The following is a 22505-nucleotide window of genomic DNA, read 5'->3' on the forward strand; positions in this document are numbered from 1 at the left end:
TTTATTTGTTCATTTTTAAAAAAAATCCTTTTTCCCCAAACAGTGCTGTAACTTGTTTTTATGTTTTGCTTTCAGATTGCTGACCCTTGTTCTGCTATTAACACCTTCTGCTATCCTACCTTTATGCCACTATCAGCACTTTCTTTACTCTTCACCACTACCCTGAACACTCCTTTTTGTCTTGTGTCCATGACATTTTTGTCAATCTCTCCTTAGCTGTCATCTATCCCTGACCTTCTATCTCATTCCACCTACTCCACCACCTCTTAAACATTATAAAATCCATCACATTTCTATTTCTCTTTAGCTCTGAAGTCATATGGACTCGAAACATTAACTTTGTTGGTCTCTCCACAGATGCTGCCAGACCTGCGTTTTTTCAGCATTTTGCATTTTTATTATAAAAGAAAACTAGTAAATTGATTATAATTCAATACATGGAGTTATAACTTAAATAATGAGTTAAACATCAGAATACCTTAATCCGAATACTGTCATGTGCAGCATGGTGGCGGTGGCGGTGGTGGGGGGGGGAGCTTTGATTGGTATTTTTCCAAAAGAAATACTTGCATTTATATGGCGCCTTACGCAACCTCAGGATCTCGCAAAGTGCTTTACAGCCAATGAAATAGTTTTGAAGTTGGGTCACTGTTGCAATAGGAATCACATTAGCCAAATTGCACATAAACTCCTACAATCAGTAAGGTGATAATCAACATCATGAAGGACAGGTTGAGGAATAAATATTGGCCAGGCAGCGTGGTAACTCCCCTGCTCTTCATCAAAATAGTATGCAATCTTTTACATCCACCTGACAGAGCCTCAATTTGACATCTCATCTGAGAGATGGCATTCCTAACACTGCAGCTCTCCCTCAGTACTGCACTGCAATGTCATCTTTGGACTTGAACTCATTCACCTCTGACTCAAGAGGTGAGAGTGCTACCAAGAGAGCCCTGGGCAATAGTCTGCTTTTGGGCAGACTGGCCTAGTGTGCAAAAGTAAATTGGTTCTGCTGATATAGTAAATTCTACACATTTACAAACAACTATTGCTTCAAGAAAAAATTATTAATACCGCACAATCAAAAATTGGAGATTGGAGAGATGGCAGTAAATGCATTTTTCCTCGCTAAATGGATACTGTTTGCTTCTAACCTACTATGATAACAATGATTACAAACATCCTTGCATTTCTTTAGAAAGATCCAGAAACACAGCAACAATTAAGGCAATTCTCAACTCTCATCCCAGTAACAGATTTTTCTCTGTGACGTACAACTTCATCAAGCAGCAAGGCTGTTTAGAAACTTCTGCACTGCAGATCACCTCTCTTGGGGAAACTTGCAGCAGACTAGCCCATGTGAAATTTGGTTCTGTATATTTTGAGGACCACCTATGCCAAATTCGCAACATCCAATGTGCCCACAGGAAGGCCAGAAGCGGTGCAGTTGAAGAAGCACTAACAATGGCAATATGACCTGCAGTTCTGTGGGCACCCATGCCAATCAACCACAGAACTCATCAATTACGAGAGGATCCACTGAAGATGATGTAAGGATATTGTGAGATTAGTCAATAAGAAAAGGGAAGCATTCGTAAGGACTAGAAGGCTGGGAACAGATGACGCCCGTGGAGAATATAAAGAAAGTAGGAAGAAACTTAAGCAAGGAGTCAGGAGGGCTAAAAGGGGTCATGAAAAGTCATTGGCAACCAGGATTAAGGAAAATCCCAAGGCCTTTTATACATATGTAAAAAGCAAGAGGGTAGCCATGGAAAGAGTAGGCCCACTCAGGGACAGAGGTGGGAATCTGTGTGTGGAGCCAGAAGAAATGGGAGAGATACTAAATGAGTACTTCTCATCAGTATTCACCAAAGAGAAGGACTTAGTGGTCGATTTATCTAGGGAAGAGTGTAGATAGCCTGGATCATGTTGAGATCAAAGAGGTGTTAGGCGTCTTGAAGAATATTAAGGTGGATAAGTCCCCAGGGCCAGATGGGATCTACCCCAGAGTACTGAGGGAGGGAGGCAAGGGAGGAGATTGCTGGGCCTTGACAGAAATCTTTGTATCCTCACTGGGTGAGGTCCCAGAGAACTGGAGAATGGCCAATGTTGTTCCATTGTTTAAGAAGAGTAGCAGGGATAATCCAGGAAATTACAGGCCAGTGAGCCTTACGTCAATGGTAGGGAAATTATTGGAGAAGATTCTTCGTGGCAGGATTTACTACCATTTGGAAGCAAATGGGCGTATTAGTGAGAGGCAGCATGGTTTTGTGAAGGGGAGGTCGTGTCTCACTAACTTGATTGAGTTTTTCGAGGAAGTGACAAATATGATCGACGATGGAAGGGCAGTGGATGTTATCTACATGGATTTCAGTAAGGCCTTTGACAAGGTCCCTCATGGCAGACTGGTACAGAAGGTAAAGCCGCACAGGATCAGAGGTGAGCTGACAAGATGGATACAGAATTGGCTTGGTCATAGAAGACAGAGGGTAGCAGTGGAAGGGTGCTTTTCTGAATGGAGAGCTGTGACTAGTGGTGTTCCGCAGGGATCAGTGCTGGGGCCTTCGCTGTTTGTAGTATACGTAAATGATTTGGAGGAAAATGTAACTGGGCTAATTAGTAAGTTTGCAGACGACACTAAGGTTGGAGGAGTTGCAGATAGTGAAGAGGATTGTCAAAGGATACAACGGGATATAGATCGGTTAGAGACTTGGGCGGAGAAATGGCAGATGGAGTTTAATCTGGACAAGTGTGAGGTAATGCATTTTGGAAGGTCTAAACAGGTAGGAATTATACAGTAAATGGCAGAACCCTTAAGTGCATCGACAGGCAGAGGGATCTGGGTGTACAGATCCACAGGTCACTGAAAGTGGCAACGCAGGTGGATAAGGTAGTCAGGAAGGCATATGACATGCTTGCCTTCATCGGCCGGGGTATTGAGAATAAAAGCTGGGAAGTCATGCTGCAGCTGTATAGAACCTTGGTTAGGTCACACTTGGAATATTGCGTGCAATTCTGGTCGCCACATTACCAAAAGGATATGGAGGCATTGGAGACGGTGCAGAGGAGGTTTACCAGGATGCTGCCTGGTCTGGAGGTTATTAGCTCGTGAGAGGTTGGAGAAACTCTGACTGTTCTCACTAGAGCGATGGAGATTGAGGGGCGACTTGATAGAAGTTTACAAAATTATGAGTGGCATGGACAGAGTAGATAGTCAGAAGCTTTTTCCCAGGGTGGATGAGTCAATTACTAGGGGACATAGATTTAAGGTGAGAGGAGAAAATTTAGGGGAAATGTACAGGGCAAGTCTTTATACGCAGAGGGTAGTGAGTGTCTGGAATTCGCTGCCAGAGGTGATGGTGGAAGCAGGTACGACAGCAGTGTTTAAGAGGCAGCTTGACAAATACATGAATAGGATGGGAATAGAAGGATATGGACCCCGAAAGTGCAAAATCTTTTAGTTTGACAGTCAATATGATAGGCACAGGCTTGGAGGGCCGAAGGGCCTGTTTCTGTGCTGTACTTTTCTTTGTTCTTAATCATTTACAGCTTGAACATACTCAAACAACATGAGTTGACCACGACAAGGGTAACTAAGCTTGAGCAATAAATACTTTGCCAGTTACATCCTGAGAACAAATTTTTAAAAATGCATAGTTGATGGCATCCAAGCATTAAGCAAGAAAGATTAACTTAAGTCCAACATGCTATTGATTTAGATTTCCTACATTAGGTGAACTAATTCCTCCAAATTATGGCTTCAACATCACTTTCACTCCTCGATTATCGATTGACAAATTAAAATCAGAACTGTTAAAACCATTCCTAACGCTTCTCAGGTGGCTGCGTATAAACCGTCTTCATGGGGACACTACCTCCAAATACAGGAGAGTCTGTGCCAGGTAGGTAGAAATCAAGCATACATTATACATTTAAATTTAAAAGGCAAATTCAATATTCCTGCAATGGGAGTTTTATTATAAGAAGCTAGATATGTGAATGTCAGATGATCTGAATGGTGAGCAAAAAGTAGCTATTCTAAAAGCCTTGTAAAACCTTAGTAAATTTCACAAGCCCTTTATAGGAGCTTCAATATTTTCACCACCCAAAGGAGCAATAACTCTCACAAACAAAATGTACAAGAGCAATTACAGGTCTGGAAACTTACATTTGAATGGCTAGTTAAACTTAGTGACTCACTTCATTCCAATAAAATTGTACTGATGGAAGGTCATTCCATGTATTCCTTCCATATATGTATATAAAAATGATGAGCCTTTCAACAACTTAAGCACTTGTAAATAACTAACTTTTTACCTTGAAGGTCATAATGAGGTGGGTAAAATGGAATTCAGCTTCCAGATTCAGTTGAAGGGAAACATTTTCCACACCTGTGGAAGGAAAACACAAATTTTAAACGTAAAAAAAGAGAAAGCCCATTACAACAGTTTGAACAGTTTTACTATGTTTAAGTAGTAAAACAGGAAACAAATTACATAGCAATTACACTACAGACACAGGCCATTTAACCCAGTTGGTCTATTTTGTGTTTTTATAATGATATAAAGGCATCAAGCACTCAAGGGATTGGAGGTAAACATGTTGTGGGCTCATTTATTAAGACTAGGCACAAAAGAATATTTATGCAAAGGCAGAAAGCTTGAAGACATCAGCAGCAGAGCTGAGAGTGCTGTGTTCTGCTCACTGGCCAAAGCAAAACCGGGACTGGATCGCATGACACACTTCCCTTCTAGTGACGGCATGCTGCTATCCCTCCAAGGCATATTACAACGGTTTATATTGGTGTTTATACTCCACCCCTACAAATAAATATACAGAAACCAATAACTTCAGTCACAACACAGTAAAAACAAATGATTAATGAAATATTTGGAAATAAGTGAGAAGTGAGCAGGGTAAAGTAACAAGGTGGCAGAATCTAAAAGAACCACAATTTGTGCACAAGTAATTTGCCACGATCTTTTCAGAAGCACTGATGTCAGGGTTTTATAGAAACAGAAATTCCTTGGAGCGTGCCAAGAATGTCTCCAACAAACCCCTGGACTTTTATGTCTGTACATCTGTGTTCCAGAGGAGCAAACATTGTGATCATGGTCACAATTGAACACATTGAGTTTCTACTGTGTCAGGTTCCATCCTCTGTTGGTGGGTGAAGATCTGGGTTTTCATCATAGGATCAATGGGCAACAGAAGAAAATGGTATTTTGAAAAGAGCACAGCATTAAAGAAATCGTTAAACTAATGTAATGTAATTGTATAATTTATTTGCAACCAATACTACTAAGATTTTGAGGCAGAGGAAGGTACAAAAAGTTAGCAAAAATATATGAAAATTATAAGAAATTTGGCCACTAGCTTTTGTCTTTAAGCAAAATGCTTTCTTTTGGTTGTGTTTGTGCACAGTAAGCATTACCTTGGCTAATATGACAAAGACAAATGATAAATGAGTAGTGCAAGAGCACATGCCCCCCCCCACCCCCCAGGGGACTAGCTTTGAAAAGACGACTGGCTCAAAGGAATCCAAAGGGTTTATCCCAGAATGCAAAGAAAAATTGGGGGCCAGGACAGTAACTTTAGGACCTTGCTAGATAGAGGAGTTTAGATGGGTTGAATGGCTTTCCTCATCCATAACTATCTTCCAATCCTACTAGCAACACAATTGCACAAATCAGCTGGTTTGTTATTCTGCATGAGCAGACAAGCGAAGATATCTTATCCAGCATGCATATTTGAAATAATGTTGTCACCAGAGTCAGTGTGTGTGGCGGGTCACATTATCATGCTATGACCTTGCCCCCAAAGCATGTCGCTTGCAACACAAACAACATATTTACTGGCCCAAAAACTAGAAAGTCATGTAGACTGTTAGTCATGCACAAAATCCATGGTATGGGGGCTAATGGCTTAGACAAACATCAACGCTACTCAATTTAGAGTCCTATGGGCCAACAAGTCATTCCCAGTGGACCTATGCAGTTCAGACTTACATTTCCAAATAAAGTTATATCTTGGCCATTATAAACTCATTGGATCAAATTCATGTTCAAAAGTTATCCAATTTAGTTTTCACTGTCATCTGAACTAATCCTCATTTGCACAGTAAATTGAATGATCTAAAGTATTTGGGCTGTTATAACTTATACTTTTGAGAATGTTTCAGTTGAGAAAATTTAGTTTTGAAGAATGAAACCATAGAACCATATAAATGTTAGTGCAGAAAGAGGTCATTCAGCCCATCGTGTCTGTGCCGGCTACAAAAGAAAAAAAAAGCCACTCATTTTAATCCCACTTTCCAGCACCTGGTCTATAGCCTTGCAGGTTACAGCACTTCAGATGCAGATCCAGGTACCTTTTAAAAGGAGTTGAGCGCTGTGAGTTCCAGACACCCACCACCACCTGGACGAAAAGATTATTCCATATGTCCCCTCTAATCCTTCTAACCAACCTTAAATATATGTCCCTGGTAATTGACACCTCAGCTAGGGGAAACAAGTCTTTCCTGTCTACCTTTTCCAAGGAAAACAACCCTAAGCCTATCCAATCTCTCTTGATAGCTGCAATTTTCAACCCTGGCAATATTCTTGCAAATCTCCTCTGCACTCTCTCCAGGGCAATTATGTCCTTCTGTAATGTGGTGACCAGAACTGTACACAAAATTCCAGCTGTGACCTAACCAGCCTTTTATACAGTTCCAGCATTTCATCCCTGCTTCTGCATTCAATACTTCATCTAATAAAAGAAAGCATTCCATAAGTTTTCTTGACCACCTTGTCCACCTGTCCTACCTTCAAGAACCTGTGGACATGCACTCCAAGGACCCTCAACCCTCTCAATAACTTCCCATTTATTGAGTATTCCCTTGCTTTGTCTGCCCTCCCCAAATGCATTACCTCACACTTTTCTGGATTGAATTCCGTTTGCCACTTCTCCACGCACTCAACCAAACCATTGGTATCATTCTGGAGTTGACAGCTATCCTCTTCACTATCAACTACACAGCCAATTTTTAGGTCATCTGCAAATTTCCCAATCATGCCTCCCACATTTAAGTCAAAAACATTAATATATACAACAAACAGCAAGGGCCCCAATGCTGAACACCACTGGAAACCGTTTTCCATTTGCAAAAACATCAACAATTGTCTTTTGTTTCCTGTCACTGAGCCAATTCTGGATCCAACCTGGCACCTTCCCCTATATCCCACGAAATCTCATTTTCCTGACCAGTCTGCTATATGGGACCTCATCAAATGCCTTACTGAAATCCATGCAGACAACATTCACTCACTACTCTCATCAATTCTCCTTGGTACTTCCTCAAAAAATTCTATTAAGTTAGTAAGACACGATCTTCCCTTAAAACCATGCCAACCATCGCTGATCAATCCGTGTCTGTGACATTTATCCCATCTCAGAATTGTCTCCAATAATTTGCCCGCCACCAAAGTCAGACTGACTGGCCTATAATTTTCTGGCCTATCCCTCGCACCCTTTTTAAATGATGGTACAACATTCACAGACCTCCAACCCTCTGGTACCTCGCCTGTATCTAGTGAGGATTGGAAAATGATCCTTGGAGCATCTACTATTTCCTCCCTGGCATCCTTCAACAATCTGAGATACAATCCATTTGGCTCTGGTGATTTATCCACCTTCAAGGATGCCAGTCCCTCCAGTATTTCCTCTCTCACTATGCTTATTGTATCTAATATTTCACACTCTTCCTCTTTAACTAGAATGGCTGCATCATCCCTTTCCTTCGTGAAAGCAGAGACAAAGTACTCATTCAGAACTTTGCCCACATCTTCTGCGTCAACCCACAAGTTACCATGTACATCTCTTATAGGCCCTACCTTTTCCTTAGTTATTCCCTTGCTCTTAAAGTACTGGTAAAACATCTTAGGATTTTCTTTGATTTTACCTGCCAATATTTTTTCCTATCCTCTCTTTGCTTTCGTGTCTACACTGTGCCCGTAGAATCTCACCTTCGAATGCCTCAATGATTTGACACAGTTTTGCCTTCTAATAGCTGTATCCGTCCACTCTCACCAGCTCACCATTTTGTAAAATTTGTCTTCCCCCAATTCAGAACTTTTACTCCTGTTCTATTTTTGCCCTTTTCCATAATGATGCTAAATCTAACTATATTATGGTCACTATCTCCAAAATGTTTCCCCACTGTTATTTCATCAACTTGCCCAGCTTAATTTCCTAAGACTAAATCTAGAACTGCGCCCCCCTCACTTTGGGATGGTTACGTGCTGGCTAAAAAAGTTCTCCTGAATGCAGTTCAAGAATTCTGCGCCTCTGTGCCCTTTGCACTGTTCATATCCCAACTGATATTAGGGTAGTTGAAGTCCCCAATGATTACTGCCCTATTGTTTTTGCACTCAGAAATCTGTCTACATATTTGCTCTTCTAACTCCCTTCCAATATTTGGGGGTCTCTCATACACACCTAGCAGTGTGGCTGCCCCTTTTTTTATTTCTGAGCTCAACCCATAAGGCCTCATTTTATACTTATTTAGTATACCATCCCTCCTCACAGCTGTAATTGATTCTTTAACCAATAATGCTACACCCCCACCTTTTTTTTTATCCCCTCCCTATCCTGCCTGAAAACACTATCCAGGGATATTGAGCTGCCATTTTTGCCCCTCCCTAAACCAAGTTTCCATTGTACTGATGATATAATGCTGCCATGTGTCTGTGCCCTCAGCTCATCGGCTTTATTTACTATGCTGCTGGCATTTATATATGTGCCTTTTAACACTGCCAAATTCCTGTGCTGTACACTTTTTAAACTTGTGCTGCTTGTCTTTCAGGGTCACTCACTAATTCTCTATCTCCCATCCCCTGGTCTGAACTTTTCCTCAGGTTCCCATTCCTCGGCCAATGCAGTTTTAACCCCCACCCCCAATGTAGTTTTAACCACACCCTGCCAATGTAGTTTCAACAACCATCCCCCCTCCCCTCTCAACAGCACTAGCAAATCAACCTGTGTAGATAGTCCGGCTTGTCCAGGTCCCACCTCCCCCAGGACCGGTCCCAATGCCTCAAATCAGATGCTCTTCCTCCTACGCCAGCTTTCCAGCCACATGCTTATTCGCTCAATTCTCCTTTTTCTATATTCGCATGCACATGGGACTGGGAGTAACCCTGAGATTACTGCTTTAGAGGTCCTGCTTTTCAATCTTCTTCTTAGTTCCCTAAAGTCTGCTTTCAGGACCTCATCCACTTTCCTATCCAAGTCATTGGTACCAATGTGGACCACGACCTCTGGCTGATCACCCTCCCCCAGAAGAATGCCCTGCAGGTGCTCCATGACATAATTCATCCTGGCACCAAGGAGGCAACATACCATCCTGGGGTCATGCCATGGCCACAGAAACACCCGTCTGCTCCCCTAACTTATGAATTCCCTATTACTACTGTTCTTCCAGGCACCAACACATACACCTGGCTTTAGAGTATTGGGTGTCAGTTAAAGCTTCTTTCATTCTAAAAAAGTATACTTGGTCACCTCAGAACATCTGTCAACTTGATGATCTTTTTGAATAGGAACTTCTCTCTCAATTTTCTCTTTCACCTCTACTCAGATTGCTGAGATATAGTTCCATGAGCATAACAGGCCTCTATCACATCATTATTTGTGAGGATAGGCTTTGATTGTGGACTCAAGGAGGTTCCCCATAACCAAGTGGATGTTCTCACCCAGCTATAATTTCCAGCTGCAGGATCACTTGTCACAGCTGTGGGCGAGAAACTCCAGCTGATTTATTTATCTCTGTCTGTCCCTCACTCAAAGTCAAAGAGCGTCAAATTATAACACCCAGCTGAGCTTAATTAACTCAGCAAAAGGGCTGAGATTAAATCCAACAACCGTCCGCATGGCTCAGTGATACACCAGGAACCATTTACTCATCTACTCATTTCGTTGAAAGCTCTTAAGTTAATGTTAATTTTGTTTTGAAGTTTCAAGGCCTTTTACCACTGCAAGTTTGTTGGTCTACATCATTCAACAAAATTCAGATATTAAATATATACATACAGTTCTTGCTTTATGATAAACACATTACATTTATATTCTCACATCAACCACACTCACCATTTTCAGACTGCCACCAGGTGTTTAGTCGGTTGTGAGCAAATGTTGTGACAACATTCTCAATTCTATGACTGTTTGGATTTTCAGCAAAAAGAGTCCGTGAATCACATGAAAAGCATTTCTTTTCTTCCTGAAAAAAAATCAAAAATTTAGCATGCTTTCAATTTTCCTAACACTGAATACAATGCAAAATTGGATGGAACACAAAGCAGCAAAATCTGGACATTTAGTAAACATTGTTTCTTATTTTAATGTGGACAGTACACTGATCTCCACTTGTACTTTTTCCTAATAGTAAAAAGAATGCTCAATGTTCTCAAGAGGTGATTGATGCACCAGATATGATCCTGAGTCATAATGATCAGGAGGTTCCAAGTTTCAATCATACTCAAGTGGTGAGGCAGAAGATCAATTAAGGTGATAGCAGGGACAATAATTATCCTATTCCCCACTCCACAGTTGGGGAACAAAGACACAATCAGATCTTGCTAGACAAGGGGCTGTATAGGAGATGTATAAGGCTGTATAAGTGACCAAAAGCCTGGAGGATCTGAAAGAGCATCTTGAAGGAGGCAAGGGAGGGAAAGACAGAGGAAGGGAATTCCAAAGCTTCAGACCAAGGCAGTGAAAACAGTCATCAATGGCGAACTGAAGAAAAGTTGGGTAACAGCAAGAGGCCAGAAATGGAGGAGCAGAGATCCGAGGGTAGGAGGTTACAAAGTCAAGGGATTTGAAAAAAGGATGAAAATTTTAAAATTGAGTTATTACCAGAATGTAAACCAATGTAGGTCAGCAAGCACAGGGGTGATGGGTGAATGGGAGACTTGATGCAAGTTAGCACAAGGCACCATTTTTTGGATGAGCTCAAGTTTACAGCAGGTGACCAGCCAGGAGAGCACTGTAATAGTTGAGTCATGTCCAGAAGTAACAAAGGCACAGATAATAGTTTCAGCAGCTGAGCTGAGGCAGGCTAGTTCACATTTATGACAGGAATAAATACATAAAAGCTAAATGTTCCTTAAACTGCCAAGTACAAGTCATGCAATGCTAATGTCAAAAATGTCCTTTTGCCACCCATTTGTTCTATATTCATTTGTGTTGCTTCTCCCAAGGGACTAGGAAATGCACTGGGATTGAACAAATCAATAAGAAACTTTCAGAGGTGTGTGTAGCATAAATAGAAGACTACACATTGCAACTTGCACACAATAAGCATAAATTTGGTGTAAAACCACAGAATAACAAAGGGGTTAACACTGCAAACTCAATGGACGATACATCACAATCTCATACCAAAATGGGAAAAATGTCTGAAAATAAATTTGTGGTAACTCCTTCATGATAAAGTATTCGTGGAGGAAGCAGAGCCATGTAGCATTCTTTTATGATAATGACAGATGCAAGTGACATGATGATGTGCTTTGAAACCTATTACCCTTGCATCTCATTTGTACACAAAAAAGTAGTTTGCCAAGCACCTTTTTAAAACAAAATGAAAGCACTTTGAAATCACAAATTACTATTTTGGGTTAGTGGTTCATGCCTTTGATAACTTTGGAACCACTACAATTAAAAATCAGCAAGAACGTGCAAGCCAATTTATCCATCTGCATTCCATCACTGACTTTCCAGCAAATCACAAACTAGAAAGTCTACATCTATCCAGGGGGTAAAACTCAACTTCAGCTGAGCCACAAAATGGGTGGTAGTAGATCAGCTATCTATTATGCACCTAGCGTGGTTTTCTTTTCCAAGGATTTTGATGTTTAATCAAAATTTATTTTCTAGTAAAGTAACAAAAATGCTCACAGAACTTAGTAATTATTAGGAAAAAGTGAAAAATGCAAAACTGCTTTTATACAGTATTCATTTCGAATATTTGCAAGGTACCTTGTTGCTTTCCAGCAAGTTTAAAATCTGAAACAGATGTGCCTGTATTAGAATACATTTAGTTCCCAAAGAGAATTCAAATAACTTTCAGCAGATGTTGACTAGAAGTCCACAAGTGAAGTTTAAAGCTCTCTTTTCAATGAGTGTTCTGGAACACCTATGACAAGGATTAGATGCTGTGATGAGGTTGCTGTTCTCAGTGAGAATTAAATGTAATCTTTTCTTGTAAAGGCCACAATGGCCACATTTCTTCAAGGCATCATTATTTGCACAATTTCTTGAACAAATTAGATAAAAGCTGAAACCATTGAAATTTAACAACTGGATACCACTTGCAGAATGAAGACAAAACAGGAATGCTGATTGTGATTGGAATCAATAATCTCACATGAAAGCAGCTGCCAGACTCCAATTGATTGGGCCTATTGAAAATAGGGCTTTACTACTCAGCTGCAACAAAAGCATTTATCTGCGTAACCTGTTCATTCCACACTACTGAAAGCATTTTAAACTAAATAATCATGCTGCTTTCAACGTTTTGAATTGTATCAAAGATAAAAAAGCTGTTGAAGCTCAAAAGAAAAATACCTGAGTCAGTTTAGCAAGTGTTCCTACCAGAAACTGTCTGAAGATTGAACAGTATCATTATGCAAATTACCAAACTGGGTCTAATGGAGGTGTAGATGATCAGGGGGAGTTTTACTTGATCCAGGATTGACTAATGTCAAAATGAAACAGAAGTGTTGGAAATACTCAGCAGGTCAGGTATCATCTGTGGAGAGAAGAATTAGTGTTTCAGGTCAAAGACCTTTCATCAGAAAAGACGATTATAATTAGCAAGCTGGGACTTACCCTCTGTGTTCACAGGAGCCAGGAGGTGTCAGCTGTGGCTCAGTTCATAGCACCCTCGCCTTTGAATCAGAGGGTTGTGGGTTGAATCAGAGGGTTGTGGGTTCATGTCCCACTCCCGGAAACCAAGAACTGTGATTGTACTCGAAAGAGTTGCAATCTGTGACTGTTGATAACTCGAAAGAGTTTCACAGGAGCCAGGAGGTGTCAGCTGTGGCTCAGTTCATAGCACCCTCGCCTTTGAATCAGAGGGTTGTGGGTTCATGTCCCACTCCCGGAAACCAAGAACTGTGATTGTACTCGGAAAAGTTGCAATCTGTGACTGTTGATAACTCGAAGAGTTTCACAGGAGCCAGTACCCTTAATCTGATGAAAGATTACAGACCCACATTTCTGTGGATGAAAGATCATTGACCTGAAACATTAACTCTGCTCTTCCCTCTATTGATGCTGACAGACCTACTGGATATTTCCAGCATCTTGTTTTTAGTTCAAATTTCCAGCATCTCAGTATTTTGCTCGTTTGATACCAATGCTGGTTGAATGAAATAGCAAATATTCTTTTCCACCTTAATGGGGACCAAGAAAATATGCAAATCAGAATAGTTAACTAGTTGAGAAGCTCCGCAATCAGATATGTACAGTCAGCACTGGAAGGCTGCATCTGTCGCAGTCTCAGCTCTTGTCCAGTACATCCACGGACTCATTGTTCTCCATACTTTCTCTGGGTTACCCCCTCTGAACAAGGATATTGACTTTTAGTACTGACAGCGATAGTGGTATTGTTCAGTTACTAAAGTGAACTTTGGAGCCAAACATCTTTTCACAGTTAAAATCATTCAGTTAACTGGTATCACTTCTCTATTTTCTTGCATGCCAGAAGAGCAGTTTGCAGAGAGAAGGTATTTTTACACTGCTCGTTTTTACTGCTTCTGCCTAAAGTGAACTGTCTACATGCAGTAAAAAATACCTGGAAAAACTCAGCAGGTCTGGCAGCATCGGCGGAGAAGAGTACAGTTGACGTTTTGAGTCCTCATGACCCTTCAACAGCAGGTCATGACAACTCGAAACGTCAACTGTACTCTTCTCCGCCGATGCTGCCAGACCTGCTGAGTTTTTCCAGGTATTTTTTGTTTTGGATTTCCAGCATCCGCAGTTTTTTATTTTTGTTTTTATGTCTACATGCAGTGTTCTCCCTTGTTCAGTCAGCTGCTGGTTGCACTAAGCTCAGCTATATAATACAGACCTGATATTTAAGACTTTGGGACTTATGATCTGTGTTTACAAGAACCAATGGCTTTAATCTGGTGCAAAATTTGCAGACCCACATTGTGGAGCTACAATTTCTCAGGCTGTTTATACCAGAAGTACACCCCAGCTGACAAGAATAATAAAAATTGCACTTATGTAGTGCAAAATGACATTCAATTAAGTAAATTATAAAAACAAATATTGCAACTGGAAGCTGAATATATTTAGCCATAGAGAATAAATATTGGCAGCATGTTATTATACCCTGTTGTATGAAGGCTTGAATTCTTAGAAATCTGCTGAATCCTGAGAAGAGCTTTCTTCTTCACATCTGATCTGTCATCAGGAACAAAATTACTTTCTTCCACTTCAAGCTCTACTTCCCCCCCACCCCTCACCCCAATGGTTTACGATTCAACTTCTCAGATTCGCACCATTGGCTTTCCTGTTTCCTCAAACTACAGGGCAGCCCATATCCTCTCGCACAAACATTTGCATTCACTCCATGTACTGTACTTTCCAATAAATACAGCTCTGCCTCATGACCTATCTTCGGGCTCTCAACAGTCTTCCCAAAATCTGTGTGCTATGCCTTTATGTCCCTTCCCTAGCCAATTCCACCCTCCCATGACCTTATTCGTCCTGGTTTGTGTCTACAACACAAGATCTCCCTGCCCTTTCAACAATTCTGAGAGATCTTTCACATTTACCTGAGCAAACACATAGACCTTGGTTTAACGTTGCATCCAAAAGATGACACCTCAAATAGTGCAACAGTCCCTCAGTATGGCACTTAAAATAATAGTGTAGAAAGAAATAGTCTTTATACATGAAGGAAACAAAAATTGGGTGAAATCACAGGAAAGCAGGTAGGTGATCGGCTGATCAGTATTTTCTACTTATTTTATCTAAACTAGAGAATTGGGATAAGTAGGATATTAATTGAAATAATAAGAATACAAGCACAAGCAAAACTAGAGGCATTAATTAAAATTTAATTCATAAGATAATTAAAACACAATAATGATGGCTGGGCTGGTGATGTGTCGCAGCTGTAATAAGCGGGGACCATTGTGATCCACGGCAAACATCTGCAGAAAGTGACTGTAGGATGAGGAGCTTCGGCTCAAGAGTTATTGAGCTGGAGGCCGAGCTACAGACACTGCGATGCATCCGAGAGGGGGAAAGTTACCGGAATACTTTGTTCCAGAAGTCCTTCACATGTCATAAGCTAGGGTCAACTGATTTGGTCAGTGGTCAGGGACAGGATGTTGTGATTGCAAGTGACGCAGATATGGACATTGAGATGGTACAAGTGGAGGAGCCTCAGCCTTCACAACTGTCGAGCAGGTTTGAGGTTCTTGCAGCTTGTATGGACAAGAGTGGGGGCTGTAAGGTGGATGACTGAACTGACCATGGCACCATGATACAGGAAGCAACTCAAGCAGGGGGAGTATAGCAATGTAGTGATAGTAGGCAACAGTATAGTCAGGGAGATGGACACAGTTCTCTATAGCCAAGAGCGAGAGTCCAGAAGGCCGTGTTGCCTGCCTGGTGCCAGGGTCAGCACATCTGCTCGGGGCTGGAGGAGAACTTGCAATGGGAGGAGGAGGAGGATTCAGTTGTCATGGTTCACTTATGGGCCAATGACATAGATAGGACTAGGAAAGAGGATCTGCGGTGCAAGTATGAGCAGCTAGGTGATAAATTAAAAAGCAGAACCTCAAAAAGGTAATAACCTCTGGATTATTATCTGAGCCATGAGCAAACTGGCATAGGGTAAATAAGATTTTGGAGTTAAATGTGTGGCTCAAAGGTTGGATGTGGAAGAAATGGGTTTCAATTCATGGGGGCTGCACTGGCACCAATACTGGGGAAAGTGGGAGCTGTACTGTTGGGACAATCTTCACCTGAAACCGTGCTGGGACCAGTGTTCTGGTGAGTCATATAACTTGGGCAGTAGAGGGGGCTTTAAACTAATTAATGGGGGCCAGGAATCACATGAAGGAAGATGTGATAAACCAAAGGGAAAGGAGAGGAGAAAACAAGAGTAATGTAGCAATAATGATAATCAGAGAACAGCAGAAAGGGACAGATCATGCAAGCTTAAGACTGCATCAGCAGATAAGGCTAGAAGTTGCAAAAATAGTAGAGGCAGAACTAAAGGCTCTGTATCTGAATGCACTTAGCGTTCATAACAAAATGGATGAATTGTCAGCTCAAAGAAATAAATACGTATGACCTGATAGCCATTACAGAGCCGTGGCTACAAGGTGACCAAGACTGGGGCCTGAATATTCAAGGATACTCGACATTCCAGAAGGATAGGAAGCTAGGAAATGGTAGTGGAGGAGCTCTGTTAATAAGGATGACATTTGTAAGATAGCGAGAGAGTTTTAGTTCTATAAATCAAGATGTAGTATCAGTTTGTGCAGAGATAAGAAATAGAAGTATGAGGTCGCTTGTGGGGATAGTTTATAGATCCCCTAATAGTAACTACATGTATGACGGGATATACAAGAAGAAATAATGGGGGTCATAAGAAAGATATGGCAATAATCATGGGTGATTTTAATCTAAACATAGATTGGGCATTCATATCGAAAAAGGTAGCCTGGAAGATGAGTTTATGAGTGTTTTCAGGACAATTTCTTAGAGCAGCATGTTTTAGAGGCAACCAGAGAGCAGGCTACTCGAGACCAGGTATTGTGCAATGAGGCAGGATTAATTAATGACCTCATAGTAAAGGAGCCTCTAGGCAGCAGTGATTTAATATGACTGAACTTGGCATTCAGTTTGAGGGAAAGAGTGGGTCACATATTAGTGTTTTAAACCTAAATAAAGGCAATTACAAGGATATGAAATTTGAGCTGGCTAAAGTGAACTGGGAAATTAGGTTAAAATGTAGTACAGTAGGGATGCAGTGGCATCCCTATTTCATAACACTCAACAAAGATACATTCCAGTGAGAAAGCAAGACTCTGGGAGAAGGATGCACCATTCGTGGCTAACTAAGGAAGTTAAAGATAGTATCAAACTGACAGAAAAAGCATACTATTCTGCAAAGATTATTGGTAGGTCAGAAAATTGACCAGAATCTTAAAACCAGCAAAGAATGGCTAAAAAATGAGGGAGAAATTAGAGTACAAGAGAAAGCTAGCTAGAAATATAAAAACAGTAGGAGCTTCTACAAGTATTTAAAAAGGAAAAAAAAGTGACTAGAGTGTATGTGGGTCTGGGGAATTAGTAATGGGAAATAAGGAAACGGCAGAAGTGTTGAACAAATATTTTGTATCTGTCTTCACTGTAGAAGACACAAATAACACTCCTGAAATAGTTGTAAATCAAGAAGTGAAAGGGAGCAAGAAACTTAAAACAATTATAATCACTAGGGCAAGGGTATTGAGAAAACTTTTAGAACTAAAAGCTGACAAGTCCCCAGGACCTGATGGACTTCATTCCAGGATCTTAAAAGAAGTGACTGTGGAGATAGTAGGTGCATTGGTTGTAATTGTCCAAAATGCCCTAGATTCTGGAAAGATTCCATCAGATTGGTAAATAGCAAATGTAACTCCTCTATCCAAGAAAGGTGACAGAAAGCAGGAAACTACAGACCAGTTAGACTCACATCTGTCATAGGGAAAATACTAGAATCTATTATTAATAAGGTACTTAAATCTTAATGCAATCAGGCAAAGTCAACATGGTTTTGTGAAAAGGAAATCATGTTTAACTAATTAATTAGAATTTTTTGAGGAAGTCACAAGCAACATGGATGAAGGGGAACCTGTAGATTTGGTGTATTTGGATTTCCAAAAGATGTTTGATAAGATGGCACATCAAAGGTTACTACACAAAACATAAGTTTATGGTGAAGGGGGTTAAGATATTAGCATGGCTTGATGATTGGTTAGCGAACAGGAAGCACAGAGTAGGCATCAATGGGTTATTTACAGGTTGGCAAGATGTGACAAGTGGACTGCCACAGGAATCAGTGCTGGGGCCCCAGCTATTTACAATCTATATAAATGACTTGGATGAAGGGACTGAATGTATGGTTGCTAAATTTGCTGATGACAGAAAGATAGGTAGGAGAGCAAGTTGTGAGAAGGCTATAAGCTGTCTGCAAAGGGATGTAGATAGATTCAGTGAATGAGTAAAAAGTTGGCAGATGGATTATTGGAAAATGTGGACTTGTCCACTTTGGCAGGAAGAATATAAAAGCAGTATATTATTTAAATGGTGAGAGACTACAGAACTCTGCAGTATAGAGGAATCTAGGTGTCCTGGTATATGAATCACAATAGCAGGAAGGTACAAGTGATTAGGAAGGCAAATGGAATGTTGTGGTTTATTGAAAAGGGAATAGAAAATAAAAGTAAGGAAGTTTTGCTACAGTTGAGACCACATATAGAGTACTATGTGTAATGCTCCAAACCAGTCAGCAATGCAGTTTTCTGCTCTCCAACCATTATAAACCTGCCCATTCAGAAATAAAGTGGCAGCTTTGCAAGATCAACACATCAACAGACTGATGTCACTAGTATGACTTTCAGTGTAAAAGCAGCTTAAAATTGCATTTGCACAAATATCCATGTGCACAGCTCTTTTTGATCAATGCAATTTAACCCACAGCACAATTAGAGTAGTTTCCACATGATCAGATGCCTTAGGGAACATTACAAAGCTGCATTTTTATAAACGATTGTGCGATAGAAATAGCCTAGTAGTTTTCATCAAGATAAAATTTGTTGTACCTCAGTCCTACCACATTAGCATTTGTACTATGTGACAGTTTAAAGACCAAGCAATTAACATGAATGAAACTAGAGAGACTAGTTTTTTAATCCAGAGACAAATGCAAATCATAGGCCTGGCTCCAGTGCACCGGTGTTTTTGCGTTAGGTATACACCTCTATGATCTTTTTCCTTCACAACCACACTCAATAATACACATATATCATACCTGAAGGTGGCTGACAATGCAGAAGGGCTCAGGTTTATACGTGCCACACGTGGAAGTGGCGGAGAGTCTATCTGCTCGCCCAATCAACAGGTCTCCTGTGGCTGGGTAACAGCTTCCCTCAGCACAGCCATAGCTGAATTCTGGCCCCTGAGTGATAACGCAGCGCCAAACTGTGACTGAAAGACAAAGAGCACACCTAGGTTATAGCACACAATAGCTACAAAGATGCATACCAATATCATACAATCATACTGCATAAAAAGAGTCCATTTGGCCTATAAAGTCTGTGCTCAAAGTATCCAATATTCCCATTCTTTGCTCTTTCCCCCCTGCCCAGTAATGTTCCCCCTTCAGGTTAACATCCAATTCATCACATTCAAGAACATCAGACTAAAATAAGATGAAAAATATCTTGTATAGTATGGCATAAGATATTGTGTTTGATCGAGATTCATTATATTCCCCTACAAAGTACACAATTTGTTAAACAGTTAACTGTTATTGCTGAAGAAAACAGGCATGCTGTTGAAACTTTTTGTCTTGCACTCATCAGGACAGACACAAGAACACCAAATTGCATTTGTGCTATGTGACAGTTTAAAGACCAAGCAATTAACACGAATGAAACCAGTGACTAGTTATTTAATCTGGAGACAAAAGCAAATCATAGGCTTTGACAGCAAGTCTCTTTTTTCAGCAATGCCACTACCACCTAGCAATCAGCTTACTGTTGATAAAAATGTAAAGCCAGAATTGAACCAGCAGCCTAAGGATAACAGTTTTACCTACAATCCTCTGTTCTACCAGCTGAGCCATCGAAGGAGAGCAGACAGATTAAGGTTAACTGAGTCAATTGAACTCATTAGAATGAGTCACCCAGTTAAACTATTGATACTTAATCAGTGATATTGGTGGTTCCCTTCCTTACTGCTTTCCAACCAGTTACAACCAAACTTTACACAAACATGCATTCTTCCATGGTTCCAAATCCTGGCAAGATTTTCAATACAGTAATAAAGGAAATTGAAGGGATTAAGGGAGCTTTGTTGCTCCACACTGCTGTTATTCTATAGTGTGAAGCCTCTGCTATTTCATAGGTGATCTCGTACGTCTCAGCTACAGTGTGGTTGGTGGGAATCAGATTGCCAACCTGGCCGCTGAGCTGTACAACAATTTTGAGTTGATCTCTTTAAAATACCTATTTAAACACATACTAAAGCTCTGGGAAACATAAGTATATACTATAAAGGATCTATCAAAAAGTACACTGCAACAGCATCAAAATTCAACTTTAAAAGTTAGTTCTATTACCTAAACATATAATAAGTCAATCTATATTTGCAGTTTATACTTTAGCTTAGATGGAAATCTTATTGAACCACCCCGGTAAATTATAACCTTTTACAAAAGGTTTGCAGTATAAATTATGCTGGGATCAGACAACTGATTATAGACAGAGGGGGGAATCCCTTTGAAGAATGGATTCAGAGTTTTATTCAACCGCTAGTCTTGCTGTATGTATGTGCATTGCTGTATTACTGACCAGGGATTTTTTATAGCTGGGAAGATTTAATCGAGTTCGAGAAAGTTCCTTAAACGAAGGCCAGAGTTTTACATAGAGAGTACAAATTAACATATTACTTGGGGGAATTTACAACGAATCTCGAATCGACCACAATATCTTACGATAACGATCGTTCGAAAGTGTGCAAAAACAATCAGCGCATAAGAAACATTTCACTTAAAATTAACTGATGGGAAAGTTTCCCGCAGCCAAAAAAAAGGCTGCGAATTTGGCAGATAATCTATCTTGTGAAGTTTTTCAGAACTTGGAGAGAGAGAATTCGCTCTTCGCACGAACAGATGGTTAAAAAGTTATTGCGTGCAGCTGCGATCAATCAATTTTCTTTTTCATCTCCAAGTGTTTCCCTTTTTAATTTTTTTTTTAAAAAAAAGGAATTACTTTGACTTTGTTGCACGCAACTTGAACGGTTTGGGGAAAGGAATTGTGAAACAAACTTACCTAAAACGGTTAAAATCCCGAAGCGGCACATTATCGTCTAATTGCCCTCTTCACAGAGAAATAAAAAATCTCCGAGCCCCTGTGGGTTTTTTTTTAAGCTAATAAACGAACAAAAGGAGAAGGGAGATAATTCATTAATGAAAACTAGTCAAACAGAGCGCATGATCCCGCGATGTGGTGGGGCGATGTTCCAGCTTCTCTCCGCGGGACTACTCCGACTCCCACTCCTGGTTCCCGCCCCGATTCCAACTCCCGGAGCACACGGGAACACAACACGCATGCGTGTACTGCCCACCCACCTTCCGTGTAGTCATCTTCCACCAGAACCTTCTGAGCCCCCAAAATGTTTTAAAGGTTAACGTAAAAATATTTTTCTTTTTAAGAGAGTCGGAACTTTTATCATATATATGAGTGGAATAGAGGGAATAGCCAAAAAAACATGACATGAAGAGTAGGAAGACTGGTGAGCAATGTCAAGTCAAGGATCAAAAAGGTAATCACAGTTTAGGGTGGGGGGTGGGGGGGGGGGAGGCCATTCAGCCCATCTTGGTAAATTCATCCCGAAACCTGAATAGCGCCTTCGTTGTGGCATCCCCAATGATTTGTGAGTTTTCATCTCCACATTTGCTAATTATTCACTGACTCTGCGACTGAATTAATATGTTCCTGTTCTTCATTGCAACGTTGAGTGAACCTTCTCCTTTTTCAATAATTTATATAGATTCTTCTTTCCCCACCTATTTCCATTATTTTTAAATCTAAAACTAAAACCTTGTTAGCCTTTCCACCCCACCCCCACTAGAGCTGTACTTTGAAAATCCTGTCTTCCATTCTTAATTAGCACTTTTCTCAGACAAAACACCTCTTTGACCCTTTTGTCTGTGACATCTTTTGATTATGTGCTCATCTCCACAATCACCACACCCTCAATGTCTCTCTCTCCCCCCACCCACCTTAAACCAATTTATATTTCTCCCTTCTTCTAACTATGCTTCAGTTCTGCCGAAGGGCTATGAAGGCTCGAAACGTTAACTGATTTCTTCTCCGCCGATGCTGCCAGACCTGCTGAGTTTTTCCAGGTAATTCTGTTTTTGCTTCTCCTTCAGTGTCGTCCTCGAATTTTTCAACAATACATATAACTCGAGGGTGCATTAGGGTTAGGTTTAATTAAATAGTAAACAACAGTGGTCCCAGCACCGATTCCTGTGGAACAACACTTACCACCTTTTGCTACCCTTTCTCTCTTTTCTGTTTTGTAGCCAGCCTGCTAACCATTCTATTGTGTTGTTCTCTGACTTTAAACATGAGTCCACTATCGAAAAACATCAGCAATTTACCCACTTTCAAAGATGCTAAGCCCCATACTTTGTCCTCTATCACTATCCCATCCAATTT

General features: G+C 40.6%; 1 protein-coding gene across 1 annotated transcript in view; it reads right to left on the reverse strand.

Annotated features, from left to right (window-relative positions):
- The window catches only part of lamb1a (laminin, beta 1a), a 94205-nt gene extending 72842 nt beyond the window's left edge, over window positions 1-21363 (reverse strand). The window contains exons 1-4 of the mRNA XM_078553459.1: window positions 21111-21363; window positions 19088-19263; window positions 10132-10261; window positions 4321-4394 (exon numbers count right to left, since the gene is read on the reverse strand). Of these exons, the coding sequence (XP_078409585.1) occupies window positions 4321-4394; window positions 10132-10261; window positions 19088-19263; window positions 21111-21141 (411 nt within the window). The 5' untranslated portion in view covers window positions 21142-21363. The remainder of the gene's footprint in view (window positions 1-4320; window positions 4395-10131; window positions 10262-19087; window positions 19264-21110) is intronic.
- Window positions 21364-22505: the final 1142 nt, after the last annotated feature.

The sequence above is a fragment of the Cetorhinus maximus genome, chromosome 12, assembly GCF_964194155.1.
Source record: "Cetorhinus maximus chromosome 12, sCetMax3.hap1.1, whole genome shotgun sequence".
Taxonomy (NCBI): Eukaryota; Metazoa; Chordata; class Chondrichthyes; order Lamniformes; family Cetorhinidae; genus Cetorhinus; species Cetorhinus maximus.